Source organism: Haplochromis burtoni, unplaced genomic scaffold, assembly GCF_018398535.1.
Source record: "Haplochromis burtoni strain Fernald_Lab_line unplaced genomic scaffold, NCSU_Asbu1 Contig_48, whole genome shotgun sequence".
In the NCBI taxonomy this organism is placed as follows: domain Eukaryota; kingdom Metazoa; phylum Chordata; class Actinopteri; order Cichliformes; family Cichlidae; genus Haplochromis; species Haplochromis burtoni.
In genome coordinates, this window is record NW_024582409.1 from 1864528 (window position 1) to 1884029 (window position 19502).

The following is a 19502-nucleotide window of genomic DNA, read 5'->3' on the forward strand; positions in this document are numbered from 1 at the left end:
CTGAAACTATAATATAAACAAAAAGACAAACAAACAAAGAAGTGATCCATAAGCTTTTAACAGCTCATGGAAGCCAAGATTATGAATGGATTTTAGTTATTCAGTGTAAGTATCCAGAAATTTTGGCTGAGAATACAGTTTAACTTACACTAAGCAGATCGTAACTTTTCTATTATGTAACCAGTGGAAAGATGAATGTGAGACAAAATGATATAAAACAATGATTTTGCACATATGTTTACATCTAACCCACTGGGCGATTTCCATTTATCAGGCACTAAACTTGACACTTTAGTGCTGCAGTTGTAAGCCAGCAGATTTAGCCCCATGCCATGCAGTCTCTTGTCGGACAGTCTCTAGTGGGAAGAAATATGTGCCTGAGGGACTGTAGCCAAGGATCAGGTCATGCTGCTGTACTGTGAGAAAGACAGGCTTTCTTCATGTAAACCAGATGTCTCTGCTTTCCATCTCCACTCAGATTGTTGAGATTCTGAGTGAGTACACCACTAATAAAACACAATGATATTCAACCTATGGAGCTAGCAAACCGCTTAATAACATAGATCAAAAATACCGTTCTGACACGTCCCTTTAAACAAGAAAAGATTGTGTTTTTTAATGTCAGGATCACACTGACAGACCAATGAGTTCCCAGTCATCCTGATCATTTGAATCATGTCATCATTAGAAAGCAGTGTCAACCAGTGTTATATATTTTTTATAAGCCCTCTGCTTGCCTGTGTGATCTTCTCTTATCCAAAATCAATAGCGGTTGGCATTTAAGTAATTAAAAACACTAGTAAAAGCAAAGTTGGGGAATTTAGTGGGTGGAGATACAGCAGTATTTTGTGGAAAGGCGAAAACACTGTCAGCCTGTTTTTACTAATATTTCTGCAGAAGACTTCGACTCTTTCCGAACGAACCACTTGTCTGACAAACTCACAAAATGTGACTTTGATTTGTGACCTTGAATAAAGTTTGCATACAGTAAGGCACTTGCTGTCGGTGTAAGCTAACACCAGTCACGTGGGTCTCTAGAAATGATCTCAGACTTCAGATTTCAGCTCAAGGGACTGAAGTTCTTCCTAGTTTTGTGCTGGAATTGCACAGCTGCACTTTCTATAAATGTGTAAATACTTCCTCACACTCTCAGTTAAATTAATATTACTTAAAGTAACTCTGCTATTTGCCTGCACGTCTAAGCTTGTTATTGCAACACAAGGAACATTCAACAATGCTCAGTAGAAAAAAGAGAAAAAGTGCATGCTAACTCATGCACACACTCCAAAAAGTCATAAATCACATTAAAATCTTCGCTGACAAAGGGTGTGTCTCCAGCTTAGATCAGCTTCATTCAGATTCCCTGAAAACTGAATTTCTGAAGGCTCTGAGGCTCTGATTTGCAAGAGAGACCAGATATCTGGCATTTATTGGAAGCCTATTAGAATGTCACATCTGTAATGCATTTCCATTATACAATACAAACAGTTACCATGAGTTCTTAAGTAAGAACAGGGGTGGGGTTTTTTTATATATAGGATGCTAAATAAAATATAATAGCAAAATACTAATACTAAAGAAACGTCTGTCCTTTTATGTGCTTCGACCCGATTTCCCTCACTGTGTCAGATTCGCCAAATGTGTCAAAGTTCAACGAGCTGGTTAAGACAAAGACTTGTGCTGACATCACTTTGACAAAAGCAACCAGCTGAATCACTTTTACTGTCCCGAGACACACAGACTGCATCAAAAGTCTACACATCTCATCATGAAACTAAGAGCTCTGTTAGTCATGGACTTGGTGATGTTGCAATACTGAGGATTTTCCTATGATAATTAGCCCACCTGAAAATCAAAAATAAATCAAATAATATAAATGATAATGATGATGATAAATTTGTTGAAAGCGAATTCCCAGTGTTTTCCTTAAAGGCAAAATTGAGATAAAATAATAAATGGCTATATATCATCCATATGGGAATTTCAACTACTTCCTGAATTTTGCAACAGTATAAACAAGTTCTCTCTTGTGCTTCGCTCTTGTACGCTTAGGTACAAAAAACATTTTTAATATTTCTCTGTATTCTAACCTAAATTTTAGGACACGTGCATCTCCAAAGTTTAGTAAAACATGTCAGCATCAAAAACATTTCACACAAAAATCGCCTACAAACATCATCACTGTCTGCGACCTCTTCTAATACATTTAACACCAGAGGAAGTACGCCGAAAATCCGGTTAGCCTATATTTGTGATGTCAGTCAATCAAACCTGGCGAGTCAACTGACTTTAGTCGACGTCTCCTCCGCTTCGGTACCGCAATGTCGCATCAACGCCGAGTCCAAGCTCCTGGTCTGCCTCAGTCTCCGCTTGGCAATACTTTTGGGGCTTAGCGAGCATGAGAAAACAGTGCTTAACAGTCCTTGAGCGGACATATCTTCTTCACTTTGTCAGGTTGTGGAGAAAAAAGTGGAAAAACTGATTCATAATCAGGTCCAAACTAAACGAGCGAAAGAAGGACTTTTTCACAGCAGCAGCAGGTCCCCCAATGCGTCACCATGTTCAGTATTATGAATTATGAAATACGCGCCTGGAGTCCCAGGTTGCCTTCTCCACCTCCCAACACTGACTCACTGCTTCCTGCTTTCATCATTTAACATCCATTTAAAGAAGTTATGTTAATTCCCCCCCGAACACCAAAACAGCCAATACACTCAGGAGTTAGAGTAGGCTGTGACTCAGAAAGCGTGCATTTAAGTTCCTCCTGCGGCTCAGCTGAATTTTTATTTTTATTTATTTGTTCATTTTTATCGTGTACACAAGCGTAAAACACAATGCAAAAATAATAAATCACTAAAGAGACTCCTAGAAAGCTGGAACAATCATTATTGTAGAATAAAAATGAGACTGTTGGACTATTTTACACCTTATCCAAATATTGCTTGCATATTTATTACATACAGTATAAACTCATTAACTTAATTGAAAGAGTTGTTAGAAAGAAGCTTAATTTATCTTCTTTGTAAGACTCCAAATGTACAGTATATGTCTTTCTGTGATCTGGTAATATGGTGAAGTCCATTTTACACTAACTGGGCCTGTGTTGATTACACTGATGTAAAGTGAAACTGCCAGTAGATGAATTTTCTGTGGGACACATTCACACCATGAATACAAAGACCAAAGTATGCTTTTGGCTCTCTCTTGTGTTAAACCTTACATCTTAGCAACAATAAAGACAGAAATATTACACGGATCTTTTCCCACCTCATGATCCTCTCTTCCATCACCCTGAGCTCAACATAGAGCAGCTGAGATACATGGCATGCAGTGCCCTCGGAACAGGCTCTTCCTGTGGGAGCCCCGGGGAAGGGACCTGTGTGATAACATGACATGTGAACCAGCACTGTATGGGCACGATAAGGACTGATCAGATACCAGAGCCCACCAAACAGACAGGGGAAGTGGTGATAAGAGAGCGGCCCCGCGTTTGATCCACTTATTTGGTGGTGGCGTGGTTTGGTGTAAGACTCCCTGCAGATTCTCATCAGACTTCCCGTTCTGTCATTTCTCAGAGGGATAGATGCAGCTTACACTGACCTAGCCTTGTAAAGTATAAGTGTTTAGGTCACACACGCTGTGTGGACTTTTGGAATACCTGGCAAAATACAGTTTGGTTTAGGTTTTTTTTTTTACATCCATACACAGAAGAGCAAGTTATATCACTTCTTTACTTAAGTCACGTGGGTCACTGAGATTCTGTAGTACTGACTTCTCCGATTTGTGATGAAAATATGAAGAGCACAGTGCAGATTTTTTTAAACTCTAGAAACATATGTGTTGTATTTTGAGGCTTACTGGTTGTTTAAGAAAGACTTTCAATAGGAAGCATTTGAATTATGTGTACAAGAATGTGCCACATTGTATGAGTCAGCATGGCAAGAGCTGAGAGATTATATGCTTTATTTGGTTTGAACAAACAAGAACTTTACAGCAGACCACTAGATGGCATTAAATTACTCACTTTGTCAAATGAGTAAAGGCATGGTATGCAGCTCTATGGAGATTTTACTGTTTTTGGACAGACTAGCCATCTTTGCATTTAGTATCTGCAACTTATTAGCAACCTTTTAGCCACATGTGCGCATTGTATAGAATATTTATGCTGAGATGTCACATAGCCTCAGGTTAGCTGAGGGCAATTTGATTAAACACAACTGAAAATATTAATATGCAGTTAAATGAAATCTGGTCTCTTTTCAAGACAGAAATTTATCAATATAGCCGCTCCTTAGGGTCCTAAATATGCAAGAGTGTATTCTGACTTAGTGGCGGTATTCAGATGCTATAAAACACAATACATCACAATAGCAAATGAATATGCATTTAGAGGGCTAATAGATTCTGTTCAATCTAATTCTTAAGAAGCAGGGGTTCAGCGCATTTTTGGCATTTATATTTTGCACAGTTTTGCATTTTGTTAGAAAAAAGGCAAATGTGTCTCTTTTTTTGTCTGGAATTACTTTATGATATAACCATTATGGAATCAAATGCACTGCAGAATATGGCATTGCTGCAAATTCCTGCATGATAAACTCTGCACATTTGTATCTAAGAACCATACAAAAACATAAACATTGCATAATAAGTCTAATTCAGCTTACTGCAGTAACTCCTTTCTGTCACTTGTCTGTGCTGGTGGACTGTGAAGCACATGTTTAATTCAAGCACCCAATGGCATCACTGTGTTATGAACCTTTATTAATCCACATTAAAGTGACAGCCTGTCCAAAAGGGACAAACCAAAAATAGAGTGACACCTTTTGAAATGGTGCGTTTGCTCTTTCTGTTTATGGTAACTATTGTTTAGCTGTCAGTGAGCATAAACGGGGAGACAGCTTTCTAATAGTGTCGAGGATTTTTCTTTTTTTTTTTAAGCCTGTGACGCAGAGGGGAGAAACTATGTGATTATGTTACAGTTGTGCAGATCCAGTTTCCTTTGTTTAAGGTTAAAACACAAAAATGGAGGTTTCACTTTAAAGCTGCAGCATGCAAAACTTTCATCCAGTCATCGTGGACGCCCCAACATTTTTGTGCTGTGCTCTTCAAGATTCAAACGTGTATATGGCACATGGGTAGGCAGCCCCAGTGTTGACGCCTTTGGCACAAAAGTGAAGCAAAATTCGTTTGTCTTCTGAAACGTGAGAAGGGAAGACAAAACCCTGTTTTTAATCTCTTTAGAATAGTGCATCTATATCAGATTGGAGGCTTTTATTATTTCTCAGATTACCATCTCTTACATTTAATAGCGCATCTTCTCTACAGCGAAGGGAGAAAATGGGCGTAATGGTGAGAGGAAAATGCAATCGAGATGTCAGACAAGCACCCGATTAACCACTTACAGAAGCAGTCTCTGCATTACAGCTACACCATGCCATCTCACTTTTCCACTCGGCCTGATCCTTCAAACATTACTGGCCACAAGGTATTGATTTTTCATTCTTCTCAATATCGTGTTGCTGTTAATAGAATTTACGCCAGACTATCAATGTTTCAAGGAGGCCTGCCCCTCCCTCCTCTTAGCGTACTGTCAGGATCTTGTCACCCACAGACAGGGCACACTCACACTGTTCCAGTTGGGAGTTCATACCTGAGAGAGAAAACATGGAAATTGGCAAAACAGGCAGACATGAAATTTGTTTTGGTGGCAGTTTGGATAGATACCGGCAGCAGAAGAGGTGAGTCAAAAGCTGTTGCACTTTTTTTGTGATTAACAAAAGATACATGAGTTTATGTGCAAATTATTTGGGGTTGAAATATGTCACCTACTTGACTGTGGTATATGTTTCTTACAGAAAATTGTGTGTCAAATCAAATCAAACCACTCTGCTATAGACACTAAATCTTGTCAGGTGTAACTTTGCCTGCAGTAATGTGTAACTTCTTTTGGACTGAGGCATGAAAACTAAACTAATAATTCTCTAATATGCATAGCATTCAAAGTACTATGCATATTGTTTATTTGGAACAGTGGTGACAAAATTGAAAAAGTTGCGTAGGGAGTTATATTTCAAACTAGTAACTAATGGCTGAATTTCTTTTTTTTTTTTTTTTGATAAATTTCCATTCAGCCATGATCACATGCAAAAACCAATTATGCTGCATATTGTCGGGCTAATAATACCCTAATCCATGGCATTAGAAATGATGCGTGCGCTCACAAATTCTGGCCGAGAGGCTTGGAGCCCAGCCTGCAGCAACACTGAGCTCCTGATTCAAGTGACAGCATCGGCTTGGTGACCTTAGCAGCTTTCCATGGGCACATTGATTTTTCTCCCACATTACAGATAATTGCTGGATGCTGTGAATCCTATCCTCCCCGGGCAGCAGGGAGGAGCTTCTGTAGTGTGTTGACACAAGAGTGGCTATCTGATTTGAGGAACGTGATATCCTGGGATCTTATTGAGTGCGATTGACTTCTGTGTACTTCCTGTCTATGGCATGAGTATATTTAACAACTTGTTTTTATAGCTGCTGGTGTTGTAAATGCTCTGTATTACTGACAAGGCACATTGGTTAAATTGTGTAATTAAAATAAATAAATAAATACAAGACTGTCTTTTAGACTTAATGAGAACAAGGGCTTTATCCAACTGCCTTTAATACCATTTCAATTTGTTTAATTAATTATGATGAATTACCTGTGGCAAGGCAATATGACAATGTAGATAATTATAACGAATAAGATTTGCAGGCAAATCACATTATCGCGAAAAAATGCACTTGACAGCTTTTTCAAATAGATTTGCAACATAAAGGTTGAGCCAAGCAGTTGCTTTTATTATATCAATATGATTTTTGTTCTGCATGGAGCCACTCTCATCATTTTATGCAAATGAATGCATCTACTGTTTGTTCTGCTCCACAAAGTAATGAAAAAGTCACTTTTATTGTTATTATGTGAGGCAAAATCTGCTTTGATGGACTGGAAACCAACTTGTGCCACTTTCGGGTCTTTTGCTTGTAGATGTAACTGCACCTTTTGCTTAGTTTGAATTTTATTATTTGACTTTTTGTTTCTTACCTATTTTAGAGCATTGCACTTAAGTCTGTTGGACTAAATAACTAGAAGGACACTAGCAGAGCAAATCTCCTGCCAAGGCCAATGTCAATGCAAAGATGCATTGGCTTTTTTTTTGCCCGTTAAAAACTAAATGTTGCAGTCATATAAGATGCCAGTGCAATTTGCAAAGGAGCATGGCATTTCACATTGTTCTAAGAAATCAGATTGGCTAGCCACCCACACTCAGTGAACAGCACAATAAATCAAATGAGTACAGAAAGCACACTGCCTATCATCAACATCTTAAATCATCCCTGTTATAACCCCAAGACAACATGCTAAATGTGATTCTTAGTCATGTACACTGTGCAGGGTCATTGCACTTTGCACATCCCCTGTCCCCACTCTAAGTGCTGCGGCCTGTTTGTCATGGAAAAACAGGCCACTGATGCATGGCGCTGTGGCCCAAGGGCGAGCAGTCGGCCACATGATTGGATGGATTCATGTGTGGTATTTATCTCACAGAAAGGTCTGCTTTTGTCTGCTTTAACTAGACACAGCACTCCTTCCTGGCCATATGGCCGTGCCTAGATCCTTGATATACATAAACAAAAACTGTCCACAGTTGGCAATGTGAACGCATAACTACAGCAATAATCTGGTGCAATATATAAATATATATATATATATGTGTGTATATAAAGAAATATTTTTTATGAAAAACAGGCCCAGACTTTCTGTTGCACTTTCTTGTTGTTATTTAGGAAGCTGAACTTTCACTTGTAGTAGACCGCTGTGTGTACTTGCCATGGGATGTGTTATGCAAGCAGCTCCATTTGCTTGCAGAGGCAAAGACACGTGCCTCGGTTCATAACTAATGGAAGACTGTGTATGCCATTCATGCATGAGAGAATCAACATGGTATAATCCCGCGTGAACTATCATGACAGCACAATGCAGCGGTTTTATAAGAAAATGCCATAAAAGCCTAAAATGTTAACAAAAACACCACGCATACACAGTTTAACAGGCTACATTATTGTACTTTTTTAAGGAAAGACTAGTATGAATAATGAAATAATGGATATATTAGATAAAAATAATACTGTATTGTGCTACTGTATAATATTGAGGTTAAGATCTAATTCATTGGTTTATATAGGATTTAGGTTAGGCTCTGTTAGGGGTGACAGTTGGCAGGCAGCTAGTGATAGAGTTTGGATTATGCTTGAAGCTTAATTTTTAAGCTCTCATGGATGATAAAACACATGCCATTTCCAAATGCCTCAAACAGGGATAAGATAAATATTTCAGATAATGTAATTTCGTAGTAAACTGAGACTATAGTGCAAGCAGTGATGTTTATAGCAGTCTGAACGGGAAAAACTGGAAAATCTTAACTTGGCATGACGAGTCAAGTAAGGATGAAATATGAAAACACCACAGGTGTGATCACCCAAACGAAATATGTTTTTCATGAGAGCCTTGCTCATTGAGGCAGCTTTAACCAGCACAGCACCCCATTGGAGCCCAGCTGTTCAGCATTGATCTCTCTGTGTTTTCTGGTGCACCGGACCGGAATGTGATGTTATTTCATTACTGAGGCAGAAGCGACAAGCTCGGTCTCCGCCTCCAGGGCACTGGCCACTCACTTGGACAGGGGCACTGTATGTAATAATAACTGAATGGCTTAGTCAGGCGGAGTGCAGTTGACTATTAAAAATCCAAATCAAGCAGCGAGAAACTCTGGAGTCAGGAGGAAGGACGGGAGCACGCATCAGTGAAGAAGGCTTAAAAGGCCTGGACAGGAAAAACAGAAACAAGCACTGCTTTAAATTTGATTAGACTTGTCACCAGCAATGGACCCAGATGACAATGAACTCGGCATCTTCACTGTTATTCAGTGAGTATACAGTGCTGTGGATTGGTGTGTTTTTTTTAGTATTTCATATGTCAGTGAGAACTAGTTGGTGTAATCATAAAGATAAACATATGTGTATGTTCTAGAGGGCATTTCATTACCTTTTAGCTTTTTCCTTGACTTAAGAATTGATTGTGGTTGTTGCTGTGTATTGATTTAAGGTCATGGGTTGGCCAACTTACTTTTTACCAATACATTGCAATCATATTTCTGTGGGTGTGAAAGACAAATAGTGTTTACAACTTATATAAAAATGTTTTATTTTACATCTTTGCATTTTGTAGTAGAATGGTGACAGTAGGTGGTTGAGGTTATCCACTCAAATGCCAGTGTATAACAGGTGCTACACAAAGTTATGTAACTGCAGTTTCCTCATAGATTAATAGGGCTTCTTTACAGCCAAACTTTAGTATGTTTGATGAATTCAGTCCACACAGCTGAGAGGTCATGTTATTATGGAAGCTTACTCACTGGCTTTGTTTACTGAAAAATTTAAACCTGCAATTAGACATTTTTTGGTTACTTGAGGGTAGTCATTGAAAGCAAGCCATGAACGCAGTATCGGAATATCGTGACTTTGGCTAAAATAGCAATTAATAACTAACGTCATCCAGCACTTACAGAGCAACATTACCATTTTTTAAAGATAAATTTGAAGCCTAAAAGTCCAAATAATGAGCTTAAACTTACTGCAAAGCTCCATGAAGTTGCAGAAGGTTTAGGTGAGGATGTTCTGTAAGTTCAGTGTCATGAATTCCAGACACGTTCACATTATTCTAGTAAAAGTAAAAATGATGATATTAGAACCATAGTGGCTGAAAGCAGCCTTGTCATTGGTATCCGGACCCTATGAACTACTAAGTGATACTGCAAATAAGAGATATTTAGACATAATGAGTCTACAGACAAGTGTTCAGTGTAATAATTTTCAATAAGGTGTGATCAGAGCGTTCTCACTCCCGAGGCGTAACATGTCGACGTTTTGTCACGTCCTGTGGCGTTCCTGAGGAACGCGAAAGGAGACCTTCGGCGTTCTTATGGTACGCGGCGGGTTATGGCTGGAATCCAGTGCAATGACGCTCCCGCGGTAATAGACGTTTATTGAAAATTATTACACTGAACACTTGTCTGTAGACTCATTATGTCTAAATATCTCTTATTTGCAGTATCACTTAGTAGTTCATAGGGTCCGGATACCAATGACAAGGCTGCTTTCAGCCACTATGGTTCTAATATCATCATTTTTACTTTTACTAGAATAATGTGAACGTGTCTGGAATTCATGACACTGAACTTACAGAACATCCTCACCTAAACCTTCTGCAACTTCATGGAGCTTTGCAGTAAGTTTAAGCTCATTATTTGGACTTTTAGGCTTCAAATTTATCTTTAAAAAATGGTAATGTTGCTCTGTAAGTGCTGGATGACGTTAGTTATTAATTGCTATTTTAGCCAAAGTCACGATATTCCGATACTGCGTTCATGGCTTGCTTTCAATGACTACCCTCAAGTAACCAAAAAATGTCTAATTGCAGGTTTAAATTTTTCAGTAAACAAAGCCAGTGAGTAAGCTTCCATAATAACATGACCTCTCAGCTGTGTGGACTGAATTCATCAAACATACTAAAGTTTGGCTGTAAAGAAGCCCTATTAATCTATGAGGAAACTGCAGTTACATAACTTTGTGTAGCACCTGTTATACACTGGCATTTGAGTGGATAACCTCAACCACCTACTGTCACCATTCTACTACAAAATGCAAAGATGTAAAATAAAACATTTTTATATAAGTTGTAAACACTATTTGTCTTTCACACCCACAGAAATATGATTGCAATGTATTGGTAAAAAGTAAGTTGGCCAACCCATGACCTTAAATCAATACACAGCAACAACCACAATCAATTCTTAAGTCAAGGAAAAAGCTAAAAGGTAATGAAATGCCCTCTAGAACATACAAATATGTTTATCTTTATGATTACACCAACTAGTTCTCACTGACATATGAAATACTAAAAAAAACACACCAATCCACAGCACTGTATACTCACTGAATAACAGTGAAGATGCCGAGTTCATTGTCATCTGGGTCCATTGCTGGTGACAAGTCTAATCAAATTTAAAGCAGTGCTTGTTTCTGTTTTTCCTGTCCAGGCCTTTTAAGCCTTCTTCACTGATGCGTGCTCCCGTCCTTCCTCCTGACTCCAGAGTTTCTCGCTGCTTGATTTGGATTTTTAATAGTCAACTGCACTCCGCCTGACTAAGCCATTCAGTTATTATTACATACAGTGCCCCTGTCCAAGTGAGTGGCCAGTGCCCTGGAGGCGGAGACCGAGCTTGTCGCTTCTGCCTCAGTAATGAAATAACATCACATTCCGGTCCGGTGCACCAGAAAACACAGAGAGATCAATGCTGAACAGCTGGGCTCCAATGGGGTGCTGTGCTGGTTAAAGCTGCCTCAATGAGCAAGGCTCTCATGAAAAACATATTTCGTTTGGGTGATCACACCTGTGGTGTTTTCATATTTCATCCTTACTTGACTCGTCATGCCAAGTTAAGATTTTCCAGTTTTTCCCGTTCAGACTGCTATAAACATCACTGCTTGCACTATAGTCTCAGTTTACTACGAAATTACATTATCTGAAATATTTATCTTATCCCTGTTTGAGGCATTTGGAAATGGCATGTGTTTTATCATCCATGAGAGCTTAAAAATTAAGCTTCAAGCATAATCCAAACTCTATCACTAGCTGCCTGCCAACTGTCACCCCTAACAGAGCCTAACCTAAATCCTATATAAACCAATGAATTAGATCTTAACCTCAATATTATACAGTAGCACAATACAGTATTATTTTTATCTAATATATCCATTATTTCATTATTCATACTAGTCTTTCCTTAAAAAAGTACAATAATGTAGCCTGTTAAACTGTGTATGCGTGGTGTTTTTGTTAACATTTTAGGCTTTTATGGCATTTTCTTATAAAACCGCTGCATTGTGCTGTCATGATAGTTCACGCGGGATTATACCATGTTGATTCTCTCATGCATGAATGGCATACACAGTCTTCCATTAGTTATGAACCGAGGCACGTGTCTTTGCCTCTGCAAGCAAATGGAGCTGCTTGCATAACACATCCCATGGCAAGTACACACAGCGGTCTACTACAAGTGAAAGTTCAGCTTCCTAAATAACAACAAGAAAGTGCAACAGAAAGTCTGGGCCTGTTTTTCATAAAAAATATTTCTTTATATACACACATATATATATATATATTTATATATTGCACCAGATTATTGCTGTAGTTATGCGTTCACATTGCCAACTGTGGACAGTTTTTGTTTATGTATATCAAGGATCTAGGCACGGCCATATGGCCAGGAAGGAGTGCTGTGTCTAGTTAAAGCAGACAAAAGCAGACCTTTCTGTGAGATAAATACCACACATGAATCCATCCAATCATGTGGCCGACTGCTCGCCCTTGGGCCACAGCGCCATGCATCAGTGGCCTGTTTTTCCATGACAAACAGGCCGCAGCACTTAGAGTGGGGACAGGGGATGTGCAAAGTGCAATGACCCTGCACAGTGTACATGACTAAGAATCACATTTAGCATGTTGTCTTGGGGTTATAACAGGGATGATTTAAGATGTTGATGATAGGCAGTGTGCTTTCTGTACTCATTTGATTTATTGTGCTGTTCACTGAGTGTGGGTGGCTAGCCAATCTGATTTCTTAGAACAATGTGAAATGCCATGCTCCTTTGCAAATTGCACTGGCATCTTATATGACTGCAACATTTAGTTTTTAACGGGCAAAAAAAAAGCCAATGCATCTTTGCATTGACATTGGCCTTGGCAGGAGATTTGCTCTGCTAGTGTCCTTCTAGTTATTTAGTCCAACAGACTTAAGTGCAATGCTCTAAAATAGGTAAGAAACAAAAATTCAAATAATAAAATTCAAAATAAGCAAAAGGTGCAGTTACATCTACAAGCAAAAGACCCGAAAGTGGCACAAGTTGGTTTCCAGTCCATCAAAGCAGATTTTGCCTCACATAATAACAAATAAAAGTGACTTTTTCATTACTTTGTGGAGCAGAACAAACAGTAGATGCATTCATTTGCATAAAATGATGAGAGTGGCTCCATGCAGAACAAAAATCATATTGATATAATAAAAGCAACTGCTTGGCTCAACCTTTATGTTGCAAATCTATTTGAAAAAGCTGTCAAGTGCATTTTTTCGCGATAATGTGATTTGCCTGCAAATCTTATTCGTTATAATTATCTACATTGTTATATTGCCTTGCCACAGGTAATTCATCATAATTAATTAAACAAATTGAAATGGTATTAAAGGCAGTTGGATAAAGCCCTTGTTCTCATTAAGTCTAAAAGACAGTCTTGTATTTATTTATTTATTTTAATTACACAATTTAACCAATGTGCCTTGTCAGTAATACAGAGCATTTACAACACCAGCAGCTATAAAAACAAGTTGTTAAATATACTCATGACATAGACAGGAAGTACACAGAAGTCAATCGCACTCAATAAGATCCCAGGATATCACGTTCCTCAAATCAGATAGCCACTCTTGTGTCAACACACTACAGAAGCTCCTCCCTGCTGCCCGGGGAGGATAGGATTCACAGCATCCAGCAATTATCTGTAATGTGGGAGAAAAATCAATGTGCCCATGGAAAGCTGCTAAGGTCACCAAGCCGATGCTGTCACTTGAATCAGGAGCTCAGTGTTGCTGCAGGCTGGGCTCCAAGCCTCTCGGCCAGAATTTGTGAGCGCACGCATCATTTCTAATGCCATGGATTAGGGTATTATTAGCCCGACAATATGCAGCATAATTGGTTTTTGCATGTGATCATGGCTGAATGGAAATTTATCAAAAAAAAAAAAAAAAGAAATTCAGCCATTAGTTACTAGTTTGAAATATAACTCCCTACGCAACTTTTTCAATTTTGTCACCACTGTTCCAAATAAACAATATGCATAGTACTTTGAATGCTATGCATATTAGAGAATTATTAGTTTAGTTTTCATGCCTCAGTCCAAAAGAAGTTACACATTACTGCAGGCAAAGTTACACCTGACAAGATTTAGTGTCTATAGCAGAGTGGTTTGATTTGATTTGACACACAATTTTCTGTAAGAAACATATACCACAGTCAAGTAGGTGACATATTTCAACCCCAAATAATTTGCACATAAACTCATGTATCTTTTGTTAATCACAAAAAAAGTGCAACAGCTTTTGACTCACCTCTTCTGCTGCCGGTATCTATCCAAACTGCCACCAAAACAAATTTCATGTCTGCCTGTTTTGCCAATTTCCATGTTTTCTCTCTCAGGTATGAACTCCCAACTGGAACAGTGTGAGTGTGCCCTGTCTGTGGGTGACAAGATCCTGACAGTACGCTAAGAGGAGGGAGGGGCAGGCCTCCTTGAAACATTGATAGTCTGGCGTAAATTCTATTAACAGCAACACGATATTGAGAAGAATGAAAAATCAATACCTTGTGGCCAGTAATGTTTGAAGGATCAGGCCGAGTGGAAAAGTGAGATGGCATGGTGTAGCTGTAATGCAGAGACTGCTTCTGTAAGTGGTTAATCGGGTGCTTGTCTGACATCTCGATTGCATTTTCCTCTCACCATTACGCCCATTTTCTCCCTTCGCTGTAGAGAAGATGCGCTATTAAATGTAAGAGATGGTAATCTGAGAAATAATAAAAGCCTCCAATCTGATATAGATGCACTATTCTAAAGAGATTAAAAACAGGGTTTTGTCTTCCCTTCTCACGTTTCAGAAGACAAACGAATTTTGCTTCACTTTTGTGCCAAAGGCGTCAACACTGGGGCTGCCTACCCATGTGCCATGTACACGTTTGAATCTTGAAGAGCACAGCACAAAAATGTTGGGGCGTCCACGATGACTGGATGAAAGTTTTGCATGCTGCAGCTTTAAAGTGAAACCTCCATTTTTGTGTTTTAACCTTAAACAAAGGAAACTGGATCTGCACAACTGTAACATAATCACATAGTTTCTCCCCTCTGCGTCACAGGCTTAAAAAAAAAAGAAAAATCCTCGACACTATTAGAAAGCTGTCTCCCCGTTTATGCTCACTGACAGCTAAACAATAGTTACCATAAACAGAAAGAGCAAACGCACCATTTCAAAAGGTGTCACTCTATTTTTGGTTTGTCCCTTTTGGACAGGCTGTCACTTTAATGTGGATTAATAAAGGTTCATAACACAGTGATGCCATTGGGTGCTTGAATTAAACATGTGCTTCACAGTCCACCAGCACAGACAAGTGACAGAAAGGAGTTACTGCAGTAAGCTGAATTAGACTTATTATGCAATGTTTATGTTTTTGTATGGTTCTTAGATACAAATGTGCAGAGTTTATCATGCAGGAATTTGCAGCAATGCCATATTCTGCAGTGCATTTGATTCCATAATGGTTATATCATAAAGTAATTCCAGACAAAAAAAGAGACACATTTGCCTTTTTTCTAACAAAATGCAAAACTGTGCAAAATATAAATGCCAAAAATGCGCTGAACCCCTGCTTCTTAAGAATTAGATTGAACAGAATCTATTAGCCCTCTAAATGCATATTCATTTGCTATTGTGATGTATTGTGTTTTATAGCATCTGAATACCGCCACTAAGTCAGAATACACTCTTGCATATTTAGGACCCTAAGGAGCGGCTATATTGATAAATTTCTGTCTTGAAAAGAGACCAGATTTCATTTAACTGCATATTAATATTTTCAGTTGTGTTTAATCAAATTGCCCTCAGCTAACCTGAGGCTATGTGACATCTCAGCATAAATATTCTATACAATGCGCACATGTGGCTAAAAGGTTGCTAATAAGTTGCAGATACTAAATGCAAAGATGGCTAGTCTGTCCAAAAACAGTAAAATCTCCATAGAGCTGCATACCATGCCTTTACTCATTTGACAAAGTGAGTAATTTAATGCCATCTAGTGGTCTGCTGTAAAGTTCTTGTTTGTTCAAACCAAATAAAGCATATAATCTCTCAGCTCTTGCCATGCTGACTCATACAATGTGGCACATTCTTGTACACATAATTCAAATGCTTCCTATTGAAAGTCTTTCTTAAACAACCAGTAAGCCTCAAAATACAACACATATGTTTCTAGAGTTTAAAAAAATCTGCACTGTGCTCTTCATATTTTCATCACAAATCGGAGAAGTCAGTACTACAGAATCTCAGTGACCCACGTGACTTAAGTAAAGAAGTGATATAACTTGCTCTTCTGTGCATGGATGTAAAAAAAAAAACCTAAACCAAACTGTATTTTGCCAGGTATTCCAAAAGTCCACACAGCGTGTGTGACCTAAACACTTATACTGTACAAGGCTAGGTCAGTGTAAGCTGCATCTATCCCTCTGAGAAATGACAGAACGGGAAGTCTGATGAGAATCTGCAGGGAGTCTTACACCAAACCACGCCACCACCAAATAAGTGGATCAAACGCGGGGCCGCTCTCTTATCACCACTTCCCCTGTCTGTTTGGTGGGCTCTGGTATCTGATCAGTCCTTATCGTGCCCATACAGTGCTGGTTCACATGTCATGTTATCACACAGGTCCCTTCCCCGGGGCTCCCACAGGAAGAGCCTGTTCCGAGGGCACTGCATGCCATGTATCTCAGCTGCTCTATGTTGAGCTCAGGGTGATGGAAGAGAGGATCATGAGGTGGGAAAAGATCCGTGTAATATTTCTGTCTTTATTGTTGCTAAGATGTAAGGTTTAACACAAGAGAGAGCCAAAAGCATACTTTGGTCTTTGTATTCATGGTGTGAATGTGTCCCACAGAAAATTCATCTACTGGCAGTTTCACTTTACATCAGTGTAATCAACACAGGCCCAGTTAGTGTAAAATGGACTTCACCATATTACCAGATCACAGAAAGACATATACTGTACATTTGGAGTCTTACAAAGAAGATAAATTAAGCTTCTTTCTAACAACTCTTTCAATTAAGTTAATGAGTTTATACTGTATGTAATAAATATGCAAGCAATATTTGGATAAGGTGTAAAATAGTCCAACAGTCTCATTTTTATTCTACAATAATGATTGTTCCAGCTTTCTAGGAGTCTCTTTAGTGATTTATTATTTTTGCATTGTGTTTTACGCTTGTGTACACGATAAAAATAAATAAATAAATAAAAATAAAAATTCAGCTGAGCCGCAGGAGGAACTTAAATGCACGATTTCTGAGTCACAGCCTACTCTAACTCCTGAGTGTATTGGCTGTTTTGGTGTTCGGGGGGGAATTAACATAACTTCTTTAAATGGATGTTAAATGATGAAAGCAGGAAGCAGTGAGTCAGTGTTGGGAGGTGGAGGAGGCGACCTGGGACTCCAGGCGCGTATTTCATAATTCATAATACTGAACATGGTGACGCATTGGGGGACCTGCTGCTGCTGTGAAAAAGTCCTTCTTTCGCTCGTTTAGTTTGGACCTGATTATGAATCAGTTTTTCCACTTTTTTCTCCACAACCTGACAAAGTGAAGAAGATATGTCCGCTCAAGGACTGTTAAGCACTGTTTTCTCATGCTCGCTAAGCCCCAAAAGTATTGCCAAGCGGAGACTGAGGCAGACCAGGAGCTTGGACTCGGCGTTGATGCGACATTGCGGTACCGAAGCGGAGGAGACGTCGACTAAGGTCAGTTGACTCGCCAGGTTTGATTGACTGACATCACAAATATAGGCTAACCGGATTTTCGGCGTACTTCCTCTGGTGTTAAATGTATTAGAAGAGGTCGCAGACAGTGATGATGTTTGTAGGCGATTTTTGTGTGAAATGTTTTTGATGCTGACATGTTTTACTAAACTTTGGAGATGCACGTGTCCTAAAATTTAGGTTAGAATACAGAGAAATATTAAAAATGTTTTTTGTACCTAAGCGTACAAGAGCGAAGCACAAGAGAGAACTTGTTTATACTGTTGCAAAATTCAGGAAGTAGTTGAAATTCCCATATGGATGATATATAGCCATTTATTATTTTATCTCAATTTTGCTTTTAAGGAAAACACTGGGAATTCGCTTTCAACAAATTTATCATCATCATTATCATTTATATTATTTGATTTATTTTTGATTTTCAGGTGGGCTAATTATCATAGGAAAATCCTCAGTATTGCAACATCACCAAGTCCATGACTAACAGAGCTCTTAGTTTCATGATGAGATGTGTAGACTTTTGATGCAGTCTGTGTGTCTCGGGACAGTAAAAGTGATTCAGCTGGTTGCTTTTGTCAAAGTGATGTCAGCACAAGTCTTTGTCTTAACCAGCTCGTTGAACTTTGACACATTTGGCGAATCTGACACAGTGAGGGAAATCGGGTCGAAGCACATAAAAGGACAGACGTTTCTTTAGTATTAGTATTTTGCTATTATATTTTATTTAGCATCCTATATATAAAAAACCCCCACCCCTGTTCTTACTTAAGAACTCATGGTAACTGTTTGTATTGTATAATGGAAATGCATTACAGATGTGACATTCTAATAGGCTTCCAATAAATGCCAGATATCTGGTCTCTCTTGCAAATCAGAGCCTCAGAGCCTTCAGAAATTCAGTTTTCAGGGAATCTGAATGAAGCTGATCTAAGCTGGAGACACACCCTTTGTCAGCGAAGATTTTAATGTGATTTATGACTTTTTGGAGTGTGTGCATGAGTTAGCATGCACTTTTTCTCTTTTTTCTACTGAGCATTGTTGAATGTTCCTTGTGTTGCAATAACAAGCTTAGACGTGCAGGCAAATAGCAGAGTTACTTTAAGTAATATTAATTTAACTGAGAGTGTGAGGAAGTATTTACACATTTATAGAAAGTGCAGCTGTGCAATTCCAGCACAAAACTAGGAAGAACTTCAGTCCCTTGAGCTGAAATCTGAAGTCTGAGATCATTTCTAGAGACCCACGTGACTGGTGTTAGCTTACACCGACAGCAAGTGCCTTACTGTATGCAAACTTTATTCAAGGTCACAAATCAAAGTCACATTTTGTGAGTTTGTCAGACAAGTGGTTCGTTCGGAAAGAGTCGAAGTCTTCTGCAGAAATATTAGTAAAAACAGGCTGACAGTGTTTTCGCCTTTCCACAAAATACTGCTGTATCTCCACCCACTAAATTCCCCAACTTTGCTTTTACTAGTGTTTTTAATTACTTAAATGCCAACCGCTATTGATTTTGGATAAGAGAAGATCACACAGGCAAGCAGAGGGCTTATAAAAAATATATAACACTGGTTGACACTGCTTTCTAATGATGACATGATTCAAATGATCAGGATGATTGGGAACTCATTGGTCTGTCAGTGTGATCCTGACATTAAAAAACACAATCTTTTCTTGTTTAAAGGGACGTGTCAGAACGGTATTTTTGATCTATGTTATTAAGCGGTTTGCTAGCTCCATAGGTTGAATATCATTGTGTTTTATTAGTGGTGTA

At 38.7% G+C, this 19502-nt stretch overlaps 2 protein-coding genes across 3 annotated transcripts in view; one reads left to right on the forward strand and one right to left on the reverse strand.

Moving 5' to 3' along the window:
• LOC102289366 (rho GTPase-activating protein 6) overlaps positions 1-2615 on the reverse strand; it is an 18912-nt gene extending 16297 nt beyond the window's left edge. Inside the window, exon 1 of the mRNA XM_005921382.3 lies at positions 2289-2615. Coding sequence (XP_005921444.1) covers positions 2289-2435 — 147 coding nt within the window. The 5' untranslated portion in view covers positions 2436-2615. The remainder of the gene's footprint in view (positions 1-2288) is intronic.
• Positions 2616-5582: 2967 nt separating this feature from the next.
• frmpd4 (FERM and PDZ domain containing 4) overlaps positions 5583-19502 on the forward strand; it is a 43281-nt gene continuing 29361 nt past the window's right edge. Inside the window, exon 1 of one of the 2 annotated variants that reach the window (XM_005921377.2) lies at positions 5583-5738. In XM_005921377.2, coding sequence (XP_005921439.1) covers positions 5665-5738 — 74 coding nt within the window. In that variant the 5' untranslated portion in view covers positions 5583-5664. Of the gene's footprint in view, positions 5739-8428; positions 8967-19502 lie in introns of those variants that run through there. The other variant, XM_005921378.3, reaches the window with a different exon arrangement.